This window comes from Peromyscus leucopus, chromosome X (genome assembly GCF_004664715.2).
Source record: "Peromyscus leucopus breed LL Stock chromosome X, UCI_PerLeu_2.1, whole genome shotgun sequence".
NCBI lineage: Eukaryota > Metazoa > Chordata > Mammalia > Rodentia > Cricetidae > Peromyscus > Peromyscus leucopus.
The window spans coordinates 28,139,015-28,161,464 of record NC_051083.1 but is presented as its reverse complement, the minus strand read 5'-3'; the positions used below and the strand labels follow the sequence as shown (position 1 = coordinate 28,161,464).

The following is a 22,450-nucleotide window of genomic DNA, read 5'->3' as shown; positions in this document are numbered from 1 at the left end:
TTGATGATAGCCCAAAAGCCAAAACTCAAATGAAGGAACAAAATTTGCTACACACTGCAATGGAATGTGACTCGGCCATCAAAAGAAACATGTTAAGTGTGGATGATCTTTAGAAATCATTATGCTAAGTGAAAAAAAAGCCTGTAGTTAAAGATTACATATTGGGATTGGAGAGATGGCTCAGTAGTTAAGAGCACTGGGTGCTCTTCCAGAGGACCTAGGTTCAATTCCTGACACTCACGTAGAAGCTTACAACTATCTAGAATTCTAGTCTGAGGGGATCTGCCACCCTCTTCTGGCTTCTGTGGGCATTGCATGAATGCGGTACACTTACATACATGTTGGGCAAAACACTCCTACAGGTAAAAAATAAAAATACATGTTTTTTAATTACATGTTAAGTGTTCAGAAAAGGCTACTTTATAAAGAAAGTATGTTACTTCTTTGTGTCGTGGTTAGCAGGAAGGGTAGGAACTGAATACTGGTGGGATTGGGCATTCTTTTAGGGGAAGCAAAAACATTCAAAGTCAGATCGTGGTAATAATTGCAATAAGCAGAAAGGTGGGAATATGTTCAAAACAGTTGTGCAATTAGGTGAATTATAAGGTATGTCTGTAATACGTTAGAAAAGCTGTATTTGGTTGGTTTTGTTTAAAAATGGGCTCTGGCTCTAATCATACATCATAACCAGCAAAAGAAATAGGTTGGGTAAATGTTAATAACACATGATTCTGTGCTGTGCCCACTGACTCATATTTTAATCCAGGAATAATGAATCTCTAATTATTGCTATTGTGCAGCTGAGGCTGATGTGTTTGGATAGATCTTTTTGACCATGGAAATTGTTGTTCTTTAATCAGGTCAATAAAACAATTGCTGCTGGCAGATGGATGTGTCTCCTGTTCCACAGTGAAGTCATGTGGGGCCCCCTGGGCTTCACAAACCATAGGTGGAAAATGAAAGCTACTTAGGAGCATTTCTATGTATTGAGCTCTAGGGATACAATGCATTAGATGCATAAATTTGCACTGCACTGTTTGCCAAATCCCTTCTGGTAATGAAATGCTACTTGCTTAACATTATTTGTTTTTGTTTCAGCTGTGTGTGTGTGTGTGTGTGTGTGTGTGTGTGTGTGTGTGTGTGTTAGAGAGACAGACAGACAGACAGAGTGAGCAGGTGGAGGCTGGAGGACACCCTTGGGTATCATTTGACATCTACCTCATTTGAGATGGTGTCTCTCATTGACCTAGAACTCACCAATTAGGCTACACTGGATGGCCAGTAGGCCCAAGGATCCTGTCTCTATCTCCCCAGTGCAGGGATTAAGAAATAAACACCACCACACCCATCTTTTTTTTTTTAATGTGAGTTCCAAGGATTAACCTCAGGTCCTTATGCTTGCAAAGCAAACACTTTATCAATTGAGCTACCCCCCCCCAGCCCACTTTTTATTTGTTTTGAGATGGGGTGAAGAGGTTCTTGTTATGTTACCCAGGCTGTTATTGAACTCCTGGATTCGAGTGATCCTCCTGCCTCAGCCTCTCATGTATGTGGGACTATAGGTACATGCCTGGATACTTAATAGTTCCTGGATAGAGATGATACTTTGTGGTTATTTTGTTACTTAAGGTAGAGAAATTACATCATGATTTTAAAATCAGAGAGCATAAGTAATGCCCTAGACCAGTTTCTATGACATAGGACCAGAGGGAAAAAACATATAGAAGCTTTTATGAACTGCAAGACTTGACATACATGGATGATTTGGAAGAAAATATAAGGTATTATGAGATACATTGGGGGAACATAGATGGTGAGAACCAAACCATGGTTTCGTGCATACCATGACCCTTGAGTTGTACCTTGAAAATGAAGAGACATATATCAAGTTGGAAGGCAAGGAAGAGTGAGGAGAAAACTGCTCCAAGAAGCAGAGGCAAGAAGATGCACAAAGATTAACTGTGAGGGGCCTGGCAGTAGAGCAAGAGGGACCCTTGGTTTGGTAGAGAGGAGGGTAAGTCGTGTGGGTCACTGATAGACAGCTGGGCTAGTGGGGAATATTTTCATTGCAGATGAGGGGAAAGACTCCATGAAAACTTTCATTTGGGGAAAAAAGGTTTGGTTTTTTGTTTCAGGTGGGCAATTGTAGAGGTTGCAACTGGCCACTGCTGATGACACAAGTCTGAGGTCAGAGAAGGTTAAAGAAAGGGGGTAAAGAGGGATTGGAACTAGTGACCTGCTGGCCCACATCTGTTTAGTAACTAACGTGAATGAGTAGCAAGCATGCATGCACAGCATAGAGAGGGACTTTGTCTACCGTGAATGGTTGTTCCAAACTCTATGTTATGTGGTGATATGGGAATGTATTACTACAACCACTATGCAGATGCAAACTGCATCCATGGAAGTAGAAGTTGGCTAACTTTACAATGTGGCCTAGCTAGTACCTGGCAGAGCTGTGATTCTAAAGTGTTGGGAGTAAAGATGTCTTTGATGAGAAGGCGAGCATTGGGTTTGGGGTGGGTATATGGGAGGCATCTGATGGGGCTAGGGATCAAGAAGAGGGATGCAATCCCAGCACTAAAGAGGTACAGCCAAGGGAGACCTTTATAAATGTAGGGCCAGCCTGATCTACATAACTAGCTACAGGCTAGCAGGACGACGTAGCAAGTCTGGGTCTTAATCCTCCAATGGGGACCAACAAGATGGCTCAGCAGGTGAAGGCACTTGCCAGCAAGCCAGCCCACCTGAGTTCAATCCCTGGGACCCACATGATGGAAAGAGAGAACCAATTCCCACAAGGTGTTGACCTACATGAGTGCACCGTGGTATGCATCCACACACATACCTAAATAAATAGAAGTGCTAAAACTTCTTTTTCACCAAAATGAACAAATAACGAAAAGAGGGAAATGTGGGGCTGGGGAGATGGTTTAGCAGTTAAGAGCACTTAGTTGCTCTTGCAGAGGACCCATATGGCAGCTTGCAATTGTCTGTAACTCCAGTTCCAGGAGATCTAACGCCCTCTTCTGACCTCTGCAGGTACCAGGCACACTTGTAGTGCACAGATATACATGCTGGCAAAACACCCATACACAATAAAAAAAAAAAACCCTCTAGAATTTTTTTAAAGAATTAAAAGTGAACAAATAACAAAAAAGAAAGGAATGGCGTAGTGGTTGAGGGCATTTGTTGCTCTTGTGGAGGACCCAGATTCTGTTCCCAGCACCCACATAGCAGCTCACCTGTCTATAACTTCAGTTCTAGGAAATCCAGTGTCCTCTTCTGATCTCCACAGGTACCAGGCATGTATGTGGTGCATGTATATATATGCAGACAAGACACTTGTACACATATAATGCATCTTTAAAAAAAAATTAAAAGAATTCAATCTTTCATACTTTGAGTTTAGAAGGGTGTAATATATTTAAATGGAAGTATGTGTATAAGTATATGCATGTGTGTACAGCATGTTTCCATGATTTTATGGACATGGGGCACATGTGTATTCACATATATATTTATTATATATCAATGCATATATTATGCCTATATATGAAATGTATGCATGCATATGTAATGTAAGTGCCAACATATATGTACACATATAGTTTCATTTAAATATTTATTTTATTGATAATAGATTCTTCTCTCATACAATACATCCTGACCACAGTTTCCCTTCCCTCCACTCCTCCCAGAGCTCCCCATCTCCCTGCTCCCCCAGATCTGCCCCTGTTTCCCTTCAGAAAAAAGTAGACCTCCAAGAGACAATGACCAAACACAAAATATTTTAAATCCTTCTAAATTTAACATATTCTAAGTTAAATTTATCTTCCCTGACTTAATCAGACTCTTTCTTTCCATTCATATGTAAACTGATGTGTATATGTGGATGTGTGTACATATACATACATATATGTGGCTGTTTGGTAAATAAAAAGAATGGGATTAGAAAGGAAATCTTGTCCTCACATCTGGAATGGAGGCTTTGGGGCCAGGAGGAATCATTTGACTCTATAAGAAAAACGTGATTTTGTGTGTTTCACATATCCAGAGATGGACCCTAGGGAAAATAAAGGGGGTAGTCCAAACAGGGAAGACAGCCATGGGTAGGGAGAGCAGAATTGCCTCTCCATGGGTGACTAGCTGCTCCAGGCAGAGCTCAGCTGGAAGTAGGAGCCCAAGAACCATCATCTGAATGTTTGTCCATGTTTTTTCAATGTTTGATTTGGCTCTACTCCGCACCAAGCGACAGATGGAGACCACTGACATTCTCTCACAGAAGGAGAGGGAGAGGAAGGCTGGTAGACCCTCACCTGAGATTCCAGTCAATCCCTCCTGTACTTCCCAGCCATTAGTGTGCGATTCTGCCCTAAATACATGTAGCATCATGGTCTCTGGACATGCTCGAGTATATAGATGTACCCGAGCTATGCAGCTATGGGGAAGTCTCCATGTTCAATTGAACATTTCTGATGCAGCAGCTGCTTTGAGTAACCCTGTAAGTAACCCCTCGCCCGTGCTCTGTAAAGTGTGCCCAACAAACTCAGTGCTTCCCCAAGTTGGACTGTGGTGGAATTGTACTTTGGGCAGCTGAGGCCCTGGAACCTGTGTGAAGGAAGCCACCCTTTTAAGGACTCCCTAATGGCTTTGAGCTGCCATAAAGGCTCAGAGGCCTTTAAAGAACTCATTCTGAGCCAGATAAATCTCCATTTTTCTTTTTCAAATTGAGAATCAGTCCTTGAGAGAATTAATATTTCATGACATGGACCATGAATCATTTCTTTTGCTGGTCCTAGAAATTTACTTGGTTGACTTGATTGTGTGTGTGTATGGGGAAGAGGGGTGTGTATCCGCACACACGTGGGGAGGTGGTCATGCCCAACGCAGAAGCTAGAGGAGGAAGGCAGGTGTCCTGCTCAGTCACTCTTTGTCAGTTGTATTCCTTTAAAGCAAGGTCTCTCACTGAAGCCCAGCGATCCTCCTGTCTCCACCCCCACCACACCACTGGTGCTACAGCCCTCCCTGGCTTTTTGCATGGCTTCTGTGATCTGCACTCAGGTCCTCAGGCAAACACTCTGGCTCACCGAGTCCTCTCTCCGGCTCCTCAAAGGACATTTTTTGAGACCTTTCAAATGGGTTAGGCCTGTTGTGTTTTGGGAGTCTCCGTAGGTGAAAGCAAGCATGCAATGTTTGCTGGCATTCCACAGACAAACCCCAGGCTAAGACAGCCATGTTGCTTTCTGTTATATTTTTCCCCCTCATTATTCATGGAGGTGGGAAACAGGTAAATAAATGTGACAGGGGTGTCCCCTCAGAGCTTTTCTTCTTTTCGTCAATTTCTCTCGGCAGAGGATGCCGTTCATGCTCTGGAACAGGATTATGAAGGAAGGACTGTAGGTTTATAATTATTATTTTTTAATCAAAGAATTGAATTGCAATTTAATGACAAGAGGGAGGCCGTTTATCACCCAGTGGCCGAATAAATACTTTCTAATAAGTTCCTAAGCCATTTGAGAGAAGGTTTGCTTGAAGAAAATTGAAAAACATACAACCTGCTTTGAGGGAGTGCAGATCATTGAATTTCAGACACTGTTGCTAAGAGCTGCCTGGTGGTTCCCCTCCCCCAGGCAAGGCCCTGGTTTTTAAATAGCAGAAGCTTAAAAGCCTCTTTTGTGTGGGGGGTGGGGGGGGGATATGCTAATCGGTGGCACATTTTCCATCAGAGTCTTTTTTAGTCCTGTCATAGCTGAGATATGAATGATGATAGAGAGGAGAGGGCAGCATCCCGAGGGTTTGGAGGCTCCTTATTGTACCCGGAGAAAGGGGATGAATAGGGTAGCGGCTCCAGTCACCCGGGAAACCCCTCAGGTCTGCAGGCTGCCCAGCACCGGGTCGGTTCTCATGAGTATGTTTGGCCCTCGCTCCTCAGACGCTACCCCCTGTCATCTTTACTCCATGGCATCATCCTCTAGGGGACTGTCCAACCTCCTTCAAGAGAGACTTTGTGCTTCAAATTAATAAACAAGCCAGGATGGGGGGATGGGAGAGAGACTGGGGTCAAGCTTCCATGTCCTAGACAAGGCATCGCCAAGGGGGGGGGGCGAAGAAATCAGGATTTAGAAATGGCACCGCCGACCTAATGATACCATGGCAGCAACTTAGGCCTTCAAAGCCTTGACTTGTCATGGTTTAATAGTGTGAGCTATATTTATTTTCATTGTAAATTTACCCAGTCAGTTTTCTCACCAGATAGCCATAAATGTAGCTCAGTTTTTATATTCAATACTTTCACTTTTATTTACTTATTTTGAGATAGAGTCCAGCTATATAGCCTTGCCTAGCATGGAAGTCAAGCTGGCATGTAGATCAAGCTGGCTTCAAAATCATGGGAAATCCTCCTGCCTCTGCCTCCCCAGTGCTGGGGATTACCGGTATGTCCCACCACACCTGGCTTAGATTTTTATTATTTTAAGGCATATTTCACCAGGATTTCTGCAAAGTGAGAAAACAGTACTGGATGTGGAGATTCCTATGTTCCACACTAGAAAATAAACATGCTTTCCCTCCTCCTCAGAGTAATTGATTTTTATCCGTGAAAGTACACTGACTTAATTCCTTGTAGGGACATTTTAGCTGGGCTACTTTTCAAATATGTGGACTTTTTTTTATAACCGAAGAATAATGCATTCATTAGCAAGTAGCCATTAAGACTGGCAAAAGTGCTTCTAAATTAAAATTTCACATGATTCATTAGAGGCTGTTCATGTATTTATCATGTGTACTTGCGGCGTAGTCTATGTAGGTCACAAGTGTTAGCTGAATTCTAGCTTTGTTTTGGTAAATATTGATGGCCATATATATGCTTTATGTGTGCAACAAAAAATAGAGGCTTATAGTCTTTATTGCAGTAGTTGCTAATGTTATTATTCTTTTAAAAATGAGGGCTGGAGAGATGGTTCAGCTATTAAAAGCATGTTCTGTTGTTCTTTAAGAGGACCCAAGTTTGGTTTCCAGCACTATGTTGGGTATGCCATAGACACCTATAACTCCAGCTCCAGATAATTTGAAGCTCTCTTCTGGGCTCCATGGGTACTTGCAATCACATATTCACAGACACCATGCTCCCCGCCCCCCCTCCACATATATACACATAATGAGTAATAATTTTTTTTTTTTTTTTTGGTTTTTCGAGACAGGGTTTCTCTGTGTAGCTTTGCGCCTTTCCTGGATCTCACTCTGTAGATCAGACTGGCCTCAAACTCACAAAGGTCCACCTGGCTCTGCCTCCCGAGTGCTGGGATTAAAGGCGTGCACCACCATCGCCTGGCAATAATTTTTAAAGTAAAGCACTTGACTGCATCTTTTGGTTCCTTGGGTTATGCAGTCTAAAGAGTTAAAAGCATGATAACTCTGCACTGTGAAAATGGGAAGTTGCAGTCACTGGCTACACAATGTTGTTTTGATTAAAGGGCCAAATGAACGGCAGTGGTCCCATAAGATTACATTACATAGTGGCAGTTTAGTTTTCTTACTTTTTAGATGTACACTTGATCTCACAACAAAGGAATCGCTTAGTCATTCATTTCTTGGAACATAACCCTTCTTTGAGCAACACACAACTGCATTTGTGTCCACAAAATTCCATAGGTAGTAATAAAGATCAGAGGTTGTGCACTTTACCCCACTTCACCCGACAAAGAAGGAGCTCACTTATGTGTGCAGGTGTTAACTGACTGAGACTATAGGTTTTGTTTTTTCTTTAAAAAGTCTGGAGTCTTCTGTTTGGTGGTCTGATTACTTGCATGGTAAGCATACTTTAGCATTTAGAATCACAGCCTGTGCGCAGCAATCATTTTTCCAGATGCTTGATATTGTAGCAGGTCGAGGATATCAAAATGAAAAAGCCTATCAGTCACCTGTTAGTGATTCAAAGCACCACCAGCCAGTGGGTGCATGCCCAAGTCTTAGCCCACACCAGTCACAGTTAGCATTGTGTGTGAGAGAGAGAGGTGGAGGGGAGAGATCGAAAGAGAGGGAGAAGTACCTATGGTGGTGTAAGGGACAAATTTAAGAGCCACATTAATCTAAGTCGCATCTTGCATTTGGTTCTGAGTCATCTTTGGCATAGCCCCATAATGCTGCTCTATTCAGATCACAGGAGCTTGGGGCTAACAGCCAGGCATGGTGGTGGAGGAGTGTAATCCCAGTGCTCAGACAACAGAGTAAGAGGGATTCCTTCTAAGTCAAGGTCATCCTGGTCCTTATAACACATCCCAGCAGCTAGGGCTGTGTAGAGAGGCAGACCTGTCTCAAAAAAAAAAAAAAAAAAAAAAAAAAAAAAAAAAAAAGGCCAGCAGCTGTGGTGCACACCTTTAATCCCAGCACTCGGGAGGCAGAGCCAGGCAGATCTCTGTGAGTTCAAGGCCAGCCTGGTCTACAGAGCGAGATCCAGGACAGACACCAAAATTACACAGAGAAACCCTGTCTCAAAAAAAATTAATGCAATGTAGAATCATGAGCACTTATTTCTATAGACTCATTTCTGAATTTCCCCTATGAAATGTATTAAGTATGAAGGTAACAGGCTTGAAAGTCATCTAATTTTCTTAAAATATTTTCACTAGCGCTAGTAAAAATTAGTGGAAAAAAAGCTACATTTTCACAACTAATAATAAATATATTACATAATTCATGTGTTGACTGATCTGTCCTTGGATGTGAATATGAATTACCCAGAGCTTCCATCTGTGAAAGTGGCAAAGAGGGTACACATCAAGTCCTCTAAATAACATTCTTGATTAACACAAACCAGGGATAAAACTAGTTAAAGGTACTTAAATCATCAGAGTGGATGCCTATAATCCTGGGCCATAAGAGGCTGAGAGGCAGGGGGAGTGTCCCAAAATTGAAGACCAGCTTGTGCTATATAGTGAGACTATATCTCATAAAACCAAAAGAAAACAAAGAAGAAAGTAAGCATCTTAAATTCTCTAAACATATCAGAACTTCATTTTCTTGCACAGTGTCATGCTTCTCTGTCAATCCTTAGGATCAAGTGCTTAAAAAGAAAAAAAAATGGCTTCAAACTCATATTCGGGTCGGGGATTTGAAGAATTATCCCAAATCAAGGACTTGCTCTTTGTTCTGTTAGCCCAAATATCAATGAGCGTTTCTTCTCGGCTGTGTAATGATAGCAGCTTAGCTTCTTTGAGCACTTTATCATTTTAAGTGCTTAGAGATGCTTCACAGTCTCCTAAAGCCGCCATTCTCAGCTACAAGCATGTTAACCCCTGTGTGCTGCAGTAAAGCTATTAGCCTTTCTAATCATTTGTTATACAGAAAGGCATGCAAATGTGCCTACCGACCTTTTCTTACATGTATACATTCTTTCGGCTCATACGCCACTGCCTCTGCCTTGCACTTGGCTTTGGTTTTCCTGAGTGGGTGGAAATAAGTGGGCTCTCAGCTTGGAGCTGAGATTTGTCCACAATCCAAGTTTGTCCCCCGAGAGTGGGTGGAGCAGGTGACCATTATCCATCCATTATGTTCTGGCGGAGGCAGGTTGACAAGCTTGGTCCTACAGCTTACTGCCTTTGTTAAAAAGCATTTCACACCCAGCTCCGGTCCCACCTATTCATCATAACAGCTACTTCTCATGGAGGGTTCCTAAGTCTCCTAGAAAGCCTATAGCATACATTCATTCACTTAATCCTATGGCATGATTTATCAGTTTTATTTTAAAAATAAATTGGCCATCTGGAGTGGTGCACACCTTTAATCCCAGCACTCAGTAGGCAAAGGAAGGTAGCTCTCTGTGGGTTTGAAGCCAGCCTGGTCAACAGAGTGAGTTCTAGGATAGACAGGGCTATCCAGTGAGACCCTGTCTTGAAAAACACAAAACAAACAAATAAAGATTATCGACTATTGATTTCCAAAATTTTATGCTGTCTTTTCTACTGTGCTCTGCTTTGGCTCAACAGGGTTTTATTTTTTAAAAGTATTTTGTAGAAATACATTAAACCTGATTTTTGCAAAGATGTATATTTTGGGAAGAATTATCTTTACCAAACATATATGTTGTGGATTTGGTACTTGTACCTTATTCCAAGAGAATATTTGCTAGCTATGCATCAGATAAAAAAAACAAGAGCATTTGGGCTGTGGTCAAGAGAATTGAACTCTCTGGTCCTGTCTTGTCCTGACTACAGGCTGGGAAAGGAGAGGAGAAGAAGAAGCTACATGCTCTTAAATTTTCTTTCCTGTTTTGGATTGTTGTTGTTGCTGTTGTTGTTGAGACAGGGTTTCTTTGTGTAGCCCTGGCTGTCCTGGAACTAGCTCTGTAGACCAAACTAGCCTCAAACTCACAGAGATCCGCCTGCTTCTGTCTTCCAAGTGCTGGAATTAGAAGTGTGCACCACCACCACTCAGCTGTTTTGGAATTCTTTGTATATCACATTTCTTTAAAATAAGATCAGAAAAATTGAACAAAATTCTTGTAGTTTTCTGTAAAGAAATTCTAGATTGATTGAAGGTTTATACCCTGCCTTCTCAAGGTTGTAGGTGACTTTCTCACATCTGTGGCATAGACCAAGTACAGAGATGAGTGATAGAGAACTAAACACCTTACTCTCTGAATTGACGGCTACCATCTAGTAGCCACTTTGAATACACAGTTGCCCATTCTGTATCCACTGGAGTTTATAACTGAGTGATGCCACCAACAGCAAGCTACCTTCCCCTAACATTTGATGGAATTTTGCCAAATGCTTTGAAGTCAACACAGACATTAGCATCTGCCTAATCCTATTGTTATAAATTTAGATGTTGACAGCTTACTAGACTAAGCCTCACAGGTAGGGCTAACTACAAAATTTTCAGAGCTCAATGCAAACTGAAAATGTGGTCTGCTTGTTCAAAGTGCAGGGAAAGGGGCTGGTAATGGTAGCTCAATTGGAAGACTGATTGGCATGTACAAGGCCCTAGGTTCAATCCCCAGCATTGCATAAATTATGTGTGGTTGTACATACCTGCAATCCCAGCATACCAGGGTGGAACACATAAGACCCTGTCTCTAAAGCAGAGATTTCAAGACCTTGATATCAAAGGTTCATTTTGAGATAAGGATGGGATATATGTTGTATGCTCCTGAAGGTAGCTCTGTTTATGTGATCTCTGACATGAAGAAAGTCAATAGTGTTTGAAAAAAAATTGAAACTAGAGGCAAATCTATCCCAGATATTCAAGTGCCACCCCCAACTTCCAGAAACAAATGCCATCTCTCTGTTAAAGGGTATTACCCTTTGAGGCATGCTTTCTTTCATCTTGTTGCTATATTCATCTCAGCCCCCTTCATTTATTTATGAGGTATTATATCCTTGGGCACCCTCCTCAGATAGGCCTCCTTGGGTATGCTCATGGGTCAAAGAGTGGTCTAGAGCAGGTCGAGACTGAGGACAGAAGTGCCCCCTAGAAATCCAATCAAGCTAGACAAAGCACAGAAGTAAAGCCAGGCATAGTGGCTCATGCCTGGAATCTCAACACTCAGAAGGCTGAGGGAGAATGATTGCTATGAGTTCCATGTCGGCCCAGACTACAGAGTGAAAGCCTGTCTCAAAAAAAATAACCCTAAACTCAAAAGTATGTGGGAGGCCCTCAAGGACAAGGAAAGATCTAGTAGGATATGCAATCACCCACTAGTCCTTCCTCTGCTTCACTCTTCCATGGGACTGTGTGGCAGTAGTGGGAGCATGAAAACCTTCCAAAATAGAAATAGCATTTTGTCAGTACCAAGTAGGAGGCATGTTGAGGCTTTGCAGCATCTTGCTATGTTAACAATAGCCCAGTGGAGGATGCTCCTGCATGAGTTCTTCCCATAGCTGATGAATCCAAGGCTCATGCAAGGTCAGGTGACATCACCAGGCTGGTCATGGAAGAGCTGGCTAGAAGAGATGGTGGGCAAGGAAGTGGCCATGGGATCCTCATTCTGTCAGGGAGGTACATAGTGCTGAGTTCTACAGATTGGGGGAGGGAGGTAGAGTGCTCTAGGTTACCATGTTTAGGGGAGAAAGTAGTGTAAGAGAGTTTTCTTTTCTTTCTTGTTTTTTTTTCTTTTCAGTCTTTCTTCTGGTCTGCAGTTAAGGATGACCATGAACTTCTGATCTTTCTGCCTCCATCTCCCAAGTGCTAGGATTACAGGTGTGTACTGCCATAGCTACTTTATGAGGTCCTGGGGATTGAACTCAGGGCTTCATCTATGCTAAATAAGTACTCTATTAACTGAGCTACATTTCCTACCCAAGAGAGCTGTGTTAAGAAAATTATCTGAACTGTTGAAGTTAAATAGTTCATGATGTTGAACACCTATTTTGCAAGGGCCCTTGTTTTAGCGTTGTGTCTTTCCATCCTAACTGCCAGGTTCCTGAATTCCCAGCATTAGCATCTGAGAGCCAAGACTCTGCTCAAACTCTGGCCTTAGCCCAAGTCCCTTTGGTTCCCTCTGCTCTTGGTGTCTCTGTCCAAGGAAGATGGCAAGACCTGTTCTTACTATTGTCCTACAAGCACACACACACACACACACACACACACACACACACACGCACACGCACACGCACACGCACACGCACACACACACCAAACATGGGTCAGGTTCCCTCTACAATGCTGGTGCAGAGGACACCTGCAGACCTTGTCCCTGAGTGCAGGACTGTGTCACACATCTTGCAGGTGGGCATCTGTGGGGTCCTATAGAGACATTGTTGCGCCCAATCACTCTAGTAGCCAGAAACCTCATCTGGCCAAATGTCCGTGGTGCATTTGTAAAGGTTAGCCAAATACAGTTATTTGATGTTTTCTGTCTCCCAGATGAGTATGAAATGAGAATTGTTGTGAGTGGGCCTAAATGGGTCTGCCACTCCAAGAGGAATGTGGTGGTGGGGTTCGGATGCCTGTCTGAGAAAGCACCTTTCCCTAGAGACCCAGTAGAAACTCATTCATCTTTACATTGACTTGATTTGGGGGAAATGTGTGTTTGAAAGGAGTCACATCATCTTTATTCTTACCCTGCCAGGCATATCCCATAATATTTCAACTTGTGTGATATTTTTCCATCCAAATGCCTTGTGATTTAACTTCAAATTGTCTCTCTTTGACAAAGCTGGCCAAAGATACAGAGACATATATATCTGATTTAGGTGGCCTTCCTTAGGGGAACCCCACTGAATGTTGGGTTGCTCCGAGTGATCATTTGCAACCCAAGTGGAAAGCAGGTAAATGTGTATAGCTGTCTTCTAGTGGAGAGAGCTGGCATTTTTCAGTGAGAGAGAGATAGAAGGGTTAAAGTGACTGCCGAAATTGCAGAGGGCGGGGGTCACCCAGGAAGCTACCTAAAGGAGAAGGACTTGGGCCTGTGCCCTCATGGAAATGAAAAGGCTAGCTGGAGTGGAGTTTTGACAGATGATTTGAGACAATTGCTTAGTAGAACACCCCAGGTTCCCCCAGCTATAAAGTTGAGCAGCTCACTCATGGTAGAACACTGTACCCTCTGAGATTTCTGGTGCTATAAGAAGGAGTCACAACAGAGTCATAACTGGAATTCTAAGAGCTGCAGTCAAGACCTAACAAAGGTCTGCCCCTTGTTTAGACCGATCTGGTACATGTGGTAGATGTGTTTGTTAATCGAGAGATTTCAGGAAGAGCTTGGTGGTGTACCGGTCTTAATGAGAAAATCCCAAATCCCTGTGGACTGTGATAATGAACCAAGAAGCACCTCCTCATTAGATCAGCTGTCTGTCTCCTGATGTGTGCCTTGTGTGAACAGCAGAATTTTTCCTTTATCGAAGTCATTAGAAAGCGGAGCTGGGGAGATGGCTCAGCAGTTCACAACATTTAACTACTCTTGTAGAGGACCTGGGTTCAGTTCCCTGACCTCATGTGGTGGCTCCCAACCATTTGTAACTCCAGTTCCAGGGGACTGGATGCCTTCTTCTGACCTCTGTAGGCATGCATGTGGTGCACAGACATACCCATAGGCAAAACCCTCACCGGCATGGCTTTTTTTAAATACATAAAAATGTAAAAGAAATAAACACAGGGACTATGAATGTATCTTAGTCGGTAGAGTATTTGTCTACTATACACAAAGCCCCATATTCTCTGGAAACTGGGTGTGGTAGTGCACACCTACAATCCCAATACTCAGGAGGTGGAGGCAGTATCAGGAGTTCAAGGTTAACCTGATTGGTTGTATAGCAAGTTTAAGGCAAGCTTTGGTTATAAGAAACCCTGTCTCAAAAATAGTAACAAAAAACAATCATCTGGCTCTCATTTTTTCTTTATTTTTTATTAGGTGTGACTGTCTTGCAGGGATCCATTCCCCAGTATAATGATATAGTAAGGGAATACTCTCTCTCTCTGTCTCACTGTCTCACTGTCTCTCTGTCTCTGTCTGTCTGTCTATCTGTCTCTCTCTCTCTCTCTCTCCCTCCTTCCCTCCTTCCCTCCTTCCCTCCTTCCCTCCCTCCTTGGGCCTCTGATATATTGAAAATTTAAGGTCTATTAATATCCACAAGCAATCCAGACTCAGGTCAAGACATCATCTTTTCACTATGTCATCTATTGGGACTGGTTATCCCTTCTAAGACTGATAAGGATGCTATCCGGTAATGAATGTACCCTTCTCCACATAGGACAGGCTGCACCAACAACCAGCCAGTCACCACCACCTCTTTTGAGTGTTCTGAGTCTTGGAACTGGATAGACATCCATTTTCTTCTATTTCCTCTGTCCTTCCTTGCATGTTAGAAGGAGAGCTGTCCCCACTTGCCCTCTGTAGCTGGTGCCCACTCTCCTGTCCTTTGGATTCATTGTCGCTTATCCACCTCCGCTTACATCTTAATCCAACCCCAGCTGCTTTTGCAGGAGCCAACATTTGATGGACTTGCTCTTGGCCATGAGTTTCTCCGTTATCTGCTACATCTTTCCCCCTGCCTTCTCTGAGTACATTTCTTTAGAGCATAGCCCACACTTTCCTTCTCTTCCTCACTTCCCAGCCCTCCGGTGATCCTTCTAAAAACTGGTTTCCATTCTAGTCTCTGTGATGCCACTGGCAAGGAAATTGGAATTTTCCGTTTCAGTGGTCTTTGCCACATCCTCCCCGTCTGACTGCTTTGACTGTGTCACGTCCCCCGCTTCTCAAAATTCTCTCCTCGGTGACAGGCCCCTGTCCTGGATCCTCTCCAGTATCCTCGGCCTCCTTTGAGAGTACTTCCCCCGAGGCCCCCTGAATTTTGATGGTACTTGCACGGTGTTCTCCTCTGCGCCTTCTGCTTCAGCATCACACCCACTCCCATGATAATTTGTTCTTCCCTGCTGCTAGCACCCAGTTCTTCATTTCCAAATTCGGCCTAGACTGAGCAGTTTTACGGGCCTCACTCACATGGCTTCCAAACGTGATTGTCTTTCTCAGTCTCTCTCACCTGGCGGGAGTTGAGTCATACATTGTCCCCCAGGTGCCAGCATAGCGAAGTCTTAACTCCCAGTACCTGTGAAGGTACTGTTATTGGGAAATAGTCTTTGTAAATATAATGAAGTGGGGGTGCGGCCATAGTTGATTGGGGTAGGCTTGAGTCCAATGTGATTGGTCCCCTTATGAGACACACAGAGAGAAAACCATATGGTGACATGGGTGGAGGTTGGAGCATAATATCAAGCTAATGAAAGAACAGTGAGGACCACTGATGACTGCTGGGAGCTGGCAGAGGTGAGAAAGAATCTGTCTCATGGTCCCTTCAGAGAAAACACAGCCCTTTCCTCACTTTGGCTTTGCACTTTTAGCTTCCAGAACTGTGAGAGAATAATTTCTGTTGTTTAAAGCTATCAAGTTTATGCCCCTTTGTCACAGTGGCTCTAGGAAATCAGTATATCCCCTGATCTCCTTATGTTCCCTGTGGCCTCAACACTGACTCCCCCATCTCTTGTCTTGATGCTCAGTTGGTCCTTTCTGTCCTAGCTAGGTATAGAGCCTCTATCTTTCCCCTGTTAGTCATAGTTGCTCTGACTCTGGTCTCCTATCAAATTCCCCTCTCTGTACTCTTCCAAAAAGTAGCTGATTGTGTCCCAACTACCTACAAGCTTGCTGCATGTTCAAATGCCCTGGGGGATATTTTAAAGGTCTAATGACACCACACCACACAAGCTGACTAACCAGTCACAATCTCTGGGGGTAGGGTGTGTTGTTAAACCCTCCCAGGTGACTCCAGCGTCCAGCCAGGCTTTAGAGCCATTGGTTAATAAGAGAACATTATAGTACCATAGAAAGCTCGATAGAAGGCAATGGTTCTCAGCTGGGAGTTGACTTTACTCCCTCAGAAACATACACTTAGTGAGTGGAGGCCAGGAACACTCTCAAACACCCACTGTGTCCAGGACATCACCTCAGTAGAGAGACCCCATGCTAATGTGCCTTCTGCTGACATTGAGCAACCTTGATATGAGAAAGAGGAAGGAAGCCACAATACTGACATTGGCTCTGAGACAGATGTGGCCCATCCTTCTTAGGAAAATTCACATGCCACCCCATGCCACAGTGCCTCCTGTGCTGAGCCCGTTCCTCAGCTGGGAATGTGGAAACTGCCCAGGTTGCACCTGGCACCATCATGTCCAGCCCTACTCTGTGTATGCCAACCTTAGTCTTACTCTCTGAACATTTGGTTCTGTGAAGTCTTTTGTCGTCGTTGTTGGGACAGAGGAGCTGGGCACACCTCAAGCTGACTGTTGCCAAACTCAACAATTGCTGTTTTGGCAGCTCCTGAATCTTCTAATGAGGTTACTGCCTGACACTAAGCAAACAGCTGATGAGGCTGGAAAGTAAGGGGAAAAGCTCCTCTTCTTCCCATAGTTGTGGATATTAGCTGAGGATCTAACCTAGAACAACCTCTGCCATTAAAGAGAACTACTGTGGATGATGGCTCACCCTTACAAAGATCCATCATTTATTTTTTGTAGTATTAATAATGGAAGTCAGGGCCTCTTGTATACTAGGCAAGAACTCTACCACTGAACTACATCTTCAACTCAAACTTCACAATTTTAAAGAAATTTTATGTATATGGTGTTTTGCCTGCATGCATTTCCATGTACCACATGCATTCCTAGTACCCTCAGAGGTCAGAAGAGGATGTCAGATCCCCTGGAACTGGAGTTACAGATGGTTCTGAGCTGCCATGTGGGTGTTGGGAATCAAACTCAGGTCCTCTGGAAGAACAGCCAGTACTCTTAACTACTGAGTCATCTCTCAGTCCCTAGCTCACAATTTCTAACAAGTGTTCATAAATATCATCTGATTTGATCTGTGCTTTCAGCTCACTATAAGGTGTAATTTCCTATAAAGTATAGCAGATATACAGAAGATATGGAGGAAAGACATCAGGAGGGAAAATAATAATAAGAATCCAAAGGCATATTCAAAAACTCACATTACATGAAAAAATTAGAAATTCAATTATTTTTATTTATAATTTAATTATTTTGTGTGCAAAGGTCACATGTGCTACAGCACACACATGAAGGTCAGAGTACAACTTTCTCTCTTTTCACCATGTGAGTCCCAAGGATCCAACTCAGATTGTCAGGGTTGGCAGTGAGTGCTCTTTTCCACTGAACTAGGGCACCAGCCCTCTTTTGATGTGTGTGTGTGTGTGTGTGTGTGTGTGTGTGTGTGTGTGTGTGTGTGATCGCACTTCAAGCCTCTTGAAATCCTTCTGGCTAAAAAAAAAATATAATAAAAATTGAATTATCATGCAATACAAAGGCTTTACCAAATTGGTAAGTTTTGATACAATCTAGTTATGGCTGAAAACCAATTCTTAACAATCATATTCTTAATTTCTAGCACTATTATGTTTTTCTAGTTTGTGTTTCTTATATTTATGCAGCATTTCCTTTGTGGGACAGTGAAGAAGGATTATGACAGAGCATATTTCCTGTAATTTAAATGTTCTATGAGCCAAAAAGGCTTGTAGAGGAATTAGACTTAGAATGAACTGAAAAAAAATCTCTTCCTAGTGTTTGTTGACTCCAGCCATTTTGAGCCTTAATCCTTAATATAAAAAAATAAAAGATAAAACCCTAAAATATAATTCTAGAAAGTTAGGGAAAGGAGGCAATCGGCAAAATCGTTCTATGGCCATGAGGTTAGGCTAGGCAGATCACTGTGCAACTTGATGAATTTTCCGATGAACAACCATGGTCACATATAGAAAGGTGACTCAGCTCCTGGGGTGCACTAGATGCTTAAGGAATTCTCCTCTGCTCTTGTAATATCACTGGCAGGAAGGAGTGCTATGGTTAAGCAAGTTCTCTGTGGCCCATTAGGCCATGGACCACCCAGAGAATACATCATGGCTTGCTCATGGCCATACTTGTAGACAATAGCACTTGGGAGACTCTTCCAAGGACGTGCATGTTTACTGAACTCACTGTGATGCTCCAGCATATGTACAGGGGGACGAGATAAGCTCTGTGAAACTGCACTTCTTTTTAGACAGTACCAGCAATTTCATAAGGTTTAATCTAATGCATCCATTTTCTGTCAACATCTCTTATTCCTGCATCAGCTTTCAGAAGTATCTCTGGTGTCTTACATCACAGGGCTCAAAGAAATATTTTCAGCTCAGGGAGCCATTTTGTATCCTGTTCATTCTATATATTCAGCTTTTCTGGCCAAAAATAAAAATATGGACGCACACCTCAAAAGTATTTTAAACATGAATTCTGTTTTGTTCTTCTTGACAGTATCTCTGTTGCTTCTTTCTCTATTCCTTCTATTTCTGAATCAGATGGCTTATCATAAACATCTGTGAGATTTTTGAAGCTGCTTATGACCTGGTACAATGACAGTTCCCAGAAGTGTTGTCATAAATCATGGTCCTAACAAAAGTAAAGCTGTAAATGAGGTAAAAATAATAAATTGCTTATTTACCTATAGAAATGCAGAAATGAACATTTTGCCCAATGGTTTTGATTTGTCACTACATTATAGAACAACAGCTGTCCTTAAATTTGGGACTTTCATATTTTGCCTTTTCACTTGTATGAATATTAAAATAATGTTCCTAATGAGATCCAGTGGTGGGTGCCTCACCCAAGCCAGACCCTGCCTCTTACGTAAATATCAGTCTGAAGGAAGAGCCAAAGAAATCAGGCTCCTCTGATAGTTCTAGAATTAAATGACTTTTTTAGACACTTTATTTAAAAAAACCACTGACATAGTTAATCACAATTATACTTTTAATTTTCAATTGCATTCATCTATTTCACTGTGCATACTACACACACACACACACACACAGATATGTGTGTAAAGGTTAGAGGATAACTGATGTCGGTTCTCTCCTCCTATCGTGTGAGTCCTAAGGACCAAGTTCAGGTAATGCTTAGCAGCAAGAGCAATCTTACCAACCCACAAGGAAAACTTTTATATGCTGTCTGTCTGTCTGAGTAGACCTAAGTTGTTCTTACACAACATATTTCAAATGATCCCATTAGGGCACACTCTAAGTTTTCCCATGGAGGTAGTTACACCCCCCTCCTTCCCAAAGGCTGAAGTTTTAGGTGGTGTCTTCCCAATCCCTTTACCAGGAGACAATAATATTGGTTGAAGTCATATTTAAGGGGAATAGCTGCCTGTGGGCGTGATCTTCAGGGATAAAGGGTAAAGTGGAAAGTGAGATGGAAAATTAGAAGAAAATGTTGAAGCAGGCCAAACTGGTTTTCAAAGTCTTTTCTTGTTCAACACAGCAGAAATGTTGAATATAAAAGGGCATGAGAGATTATCTAAAACCAAAGCATTAAAAGGTCAGGCTGCCACAGGATTTTGATTTGGGATCTTCCCACATTGTTTTGAGGTATTGTACATAAACTCCATAAAACTTTGCAGACTGTTCTTTGAGGAGAGGCAGTTTCCACCTTTTCTTTAAAAAAAAATTGTGTGTGTGTGTGTGTGTGTGTGTGTGTGTGTGTGTGTGTGTGTGTGTATGCATCTGGAGGTCAGGGGACAACTTGCAGCAATCAGTTAGTTCCCTCCTTCTACCGTGGGGTCCCAGGGATGGGCCTCTAGTGGTCAGGCTTTGCAGCAGACAGTTTTACCTGTTGCGCCATATCACTGGCCCTCTAACTTGCCTTCAATGTTTACTCCCCAGGTGGTGTCAAGCAGACTATGGTGGGTCCGGGATTCCTTTATCCTGTGGCTCTCAATAACAATCTTTGTATGTGACTTTAGTCTCTAGAATTTTTACAATAGGGATAATAAAGGTGAGTGGGTTAAATGCAATTATAAAATGTCTCTGAAACTGGTGATGCTTGAAAACTTGTAATCAAAATAAAGATTCCAATGCTTACTGTGAGTTAAGAACATTCTGCTTGTGCAGAAGGGCTTGTGAAATCAGCCATCAGAATCATTGGAATCCCTGTTGGTTCAATAGCCATAAAGCCAGATGTTTAGAGTGCTCTTTAAAAGTACCCTCTTGAGATTTTGACTGAGGAGTTCTAATGAATAAAATTCCATGCAGATGTATTTAAAAAAAAAAAACCTTGATTTTCATATTTGAAACTACCAAAATATCAGCTAGATATGCCTTCATTATACTGATTGTTGAATAAGCATGGGCCCCTTTTTAGAAATTGAGTTTAAGTTAAAATTTCTGATATATTAATACAAAGAAGTAGATTCTAATACTGAATTGCTATGTTGCTGTTGTTAAATCTATTTGGAATTTCTTCCCTCTTGCAGATTTTTATTCTCTTGTCTTTAGTATTTCTTTTAAATTAGCCTATCTAGAGATCTGTAAAACAGAAGTATTTAAAAAAAAAAAATAGAGCAAGGACACATCTTTTGAAGATTCTTTGCCAGGGCTTGGGGATAAATAGAATAAGGAAAACTGATGCCCCAGAAAGGGGAGGCATAGGAAAACAGGCATTCTCCTGAGAGATAACATATAGTGTGGCCTGACCAAGTCACGTGGTGGGAGGGGGCTCTTTTCTTTCTCCTCCACATCCTTTCCTCTGATGTCACAAGTCTATTATTTCCTGGGAGAATTAATTAGTATTCATTGGGTTGCAGTTGGCAAGAAGAAAGAAGGGAGGAGAGAGAGAGAGAGAGAGAGAGAGAGAGAGAGAGAGAGAGAGAGAGAGAGAGAGAGAGAGAGAGAGAGAGAGATCTTAAGAGGAAGACAGCAAGGAGAAGAGCTGGGTGGGGGAACAGGACCTTCCCGGGGTGCACTGGGAGTGGGGGGCAAAGAGTGGCTGTTTTATAACTAGGATCCTCAGTGACGTATGGTCGCCTGCTCCTTGGCAGCTGTCTTTATGGACCAGTAGGCAGAGCGAAATTGACGCTGACAAGACTTTTGCATCTTGGATGGCACTGTAATCTACTGTAGTGAAGAACAGAGCCTCTCAATCAGGCGGGCGGAAAGAAGAGAGACGGAGGGGAGAGGGGAGTCCAAAAGAAAAGAAAGAGGAGGGGGAAAGTGTGTGTTGGGGGGAAGCAGGGAAAAGCATTTTTGGTGGATGGTATGAAGCCAGCCATGGAAACTGCAGCCGAGGAAAATACTGAACAAAGCCAAGAGAGAAAAGGTACCCAGCGCTCTGACAATAGCCTGTTTTAAAGCTTTTCACTGACGGTGCTTAAAAGGGGTTATCCAGGTTTTGTCTCTTGTAAAACGGCTCTAAAACAATCCCCGAAGGTGTGGTCTTGTTTAGGGTGGGTTTTGTCTTTATCCTGGGGACTAATGTTAATAGTGTAGCCTCTCTTCTATTTCTGTTGCAAGTATTTCAATGTAACATGGTTTTTCATAGAAGGATGTCTGTAGTTTGTCACCTTGGGCTGCTGGAGTGGGAAAACTGTCTTTTTAAAAAAAAAAAAAACTAAAATAATTAATCATAACTTAAGTCCTGTGTTCTGCATGCAACGTTCAGGGATTAGGGGACGTGTTATTCTGTGCTAATGCTAAGGAGGAACTGGGGAGATGTGCATGCTAAATATGCTTTGATTCCAATAATACCGGAGTAATTTGGACATGTTGTAAGTTTCTTATTCTAACATGATTGTTCTTTCCATGTATCAGACTATGTCATGTAATAACCATTTATAGTGGAAGCTTGACATCAGCTTTGTCCCCTAGCACTGATAGGAGGGGAGAGGTCTTTTGCTAATCATGACTTTAAGATTTGGAGAAGGAAAACTGTCTAAGGGCTCCATCCTTAAAAGAAGTCTCCGATCATATCGCAATTTTGATATTCAGACTTTGGAGAAATTGGTGTTATTGCACCAAGAAAATGGCAGGAAAGAGACGCTATGCCGAGGTCAAGTTTGATGCCCCATAGAAACAGCTCAGCCACTGTTAGGTTAACAGTGTCTGGCTACGCTGTAATTGATCTCTTCACTTCAAGA

General features: G+C 42.5%; 1 protein-coding gene across 7 annotated transcripts in view; it reads left to right on the top strand.

The window, feature by feature from the left end:
- Gpm6b (glycoprotein M6B) overlaps positions 1–22,450 on the top strand; it is a 154,416-nt gene that overhangs the window by 85,824 nt on the left and 46,142 nt on the right. Inside the window, exon 1 of one of the 7 annotated variants that reach the window (XM_028883534.2) lies at positions 21,222–21,633. The exons of 3 other annotated variants lie outside the window; for them this stretch is intronic. In XM_028883534.2, the coding sequence (XP_028739367.1) occupies positions 21,573–21,633 (61 nt within the window). In that variant the 5' untranslated portion in view covers positions 21,222–21,572. Of the gene's footprint in view, positions 1–21,221; positions 21,634–22,450 lie in introns of those variants that run through there. 3 more of the 7 variants (XM_028883533.2, XM_028883537.2, XM_028883535.2) reach the window with 3 other exon arrangements.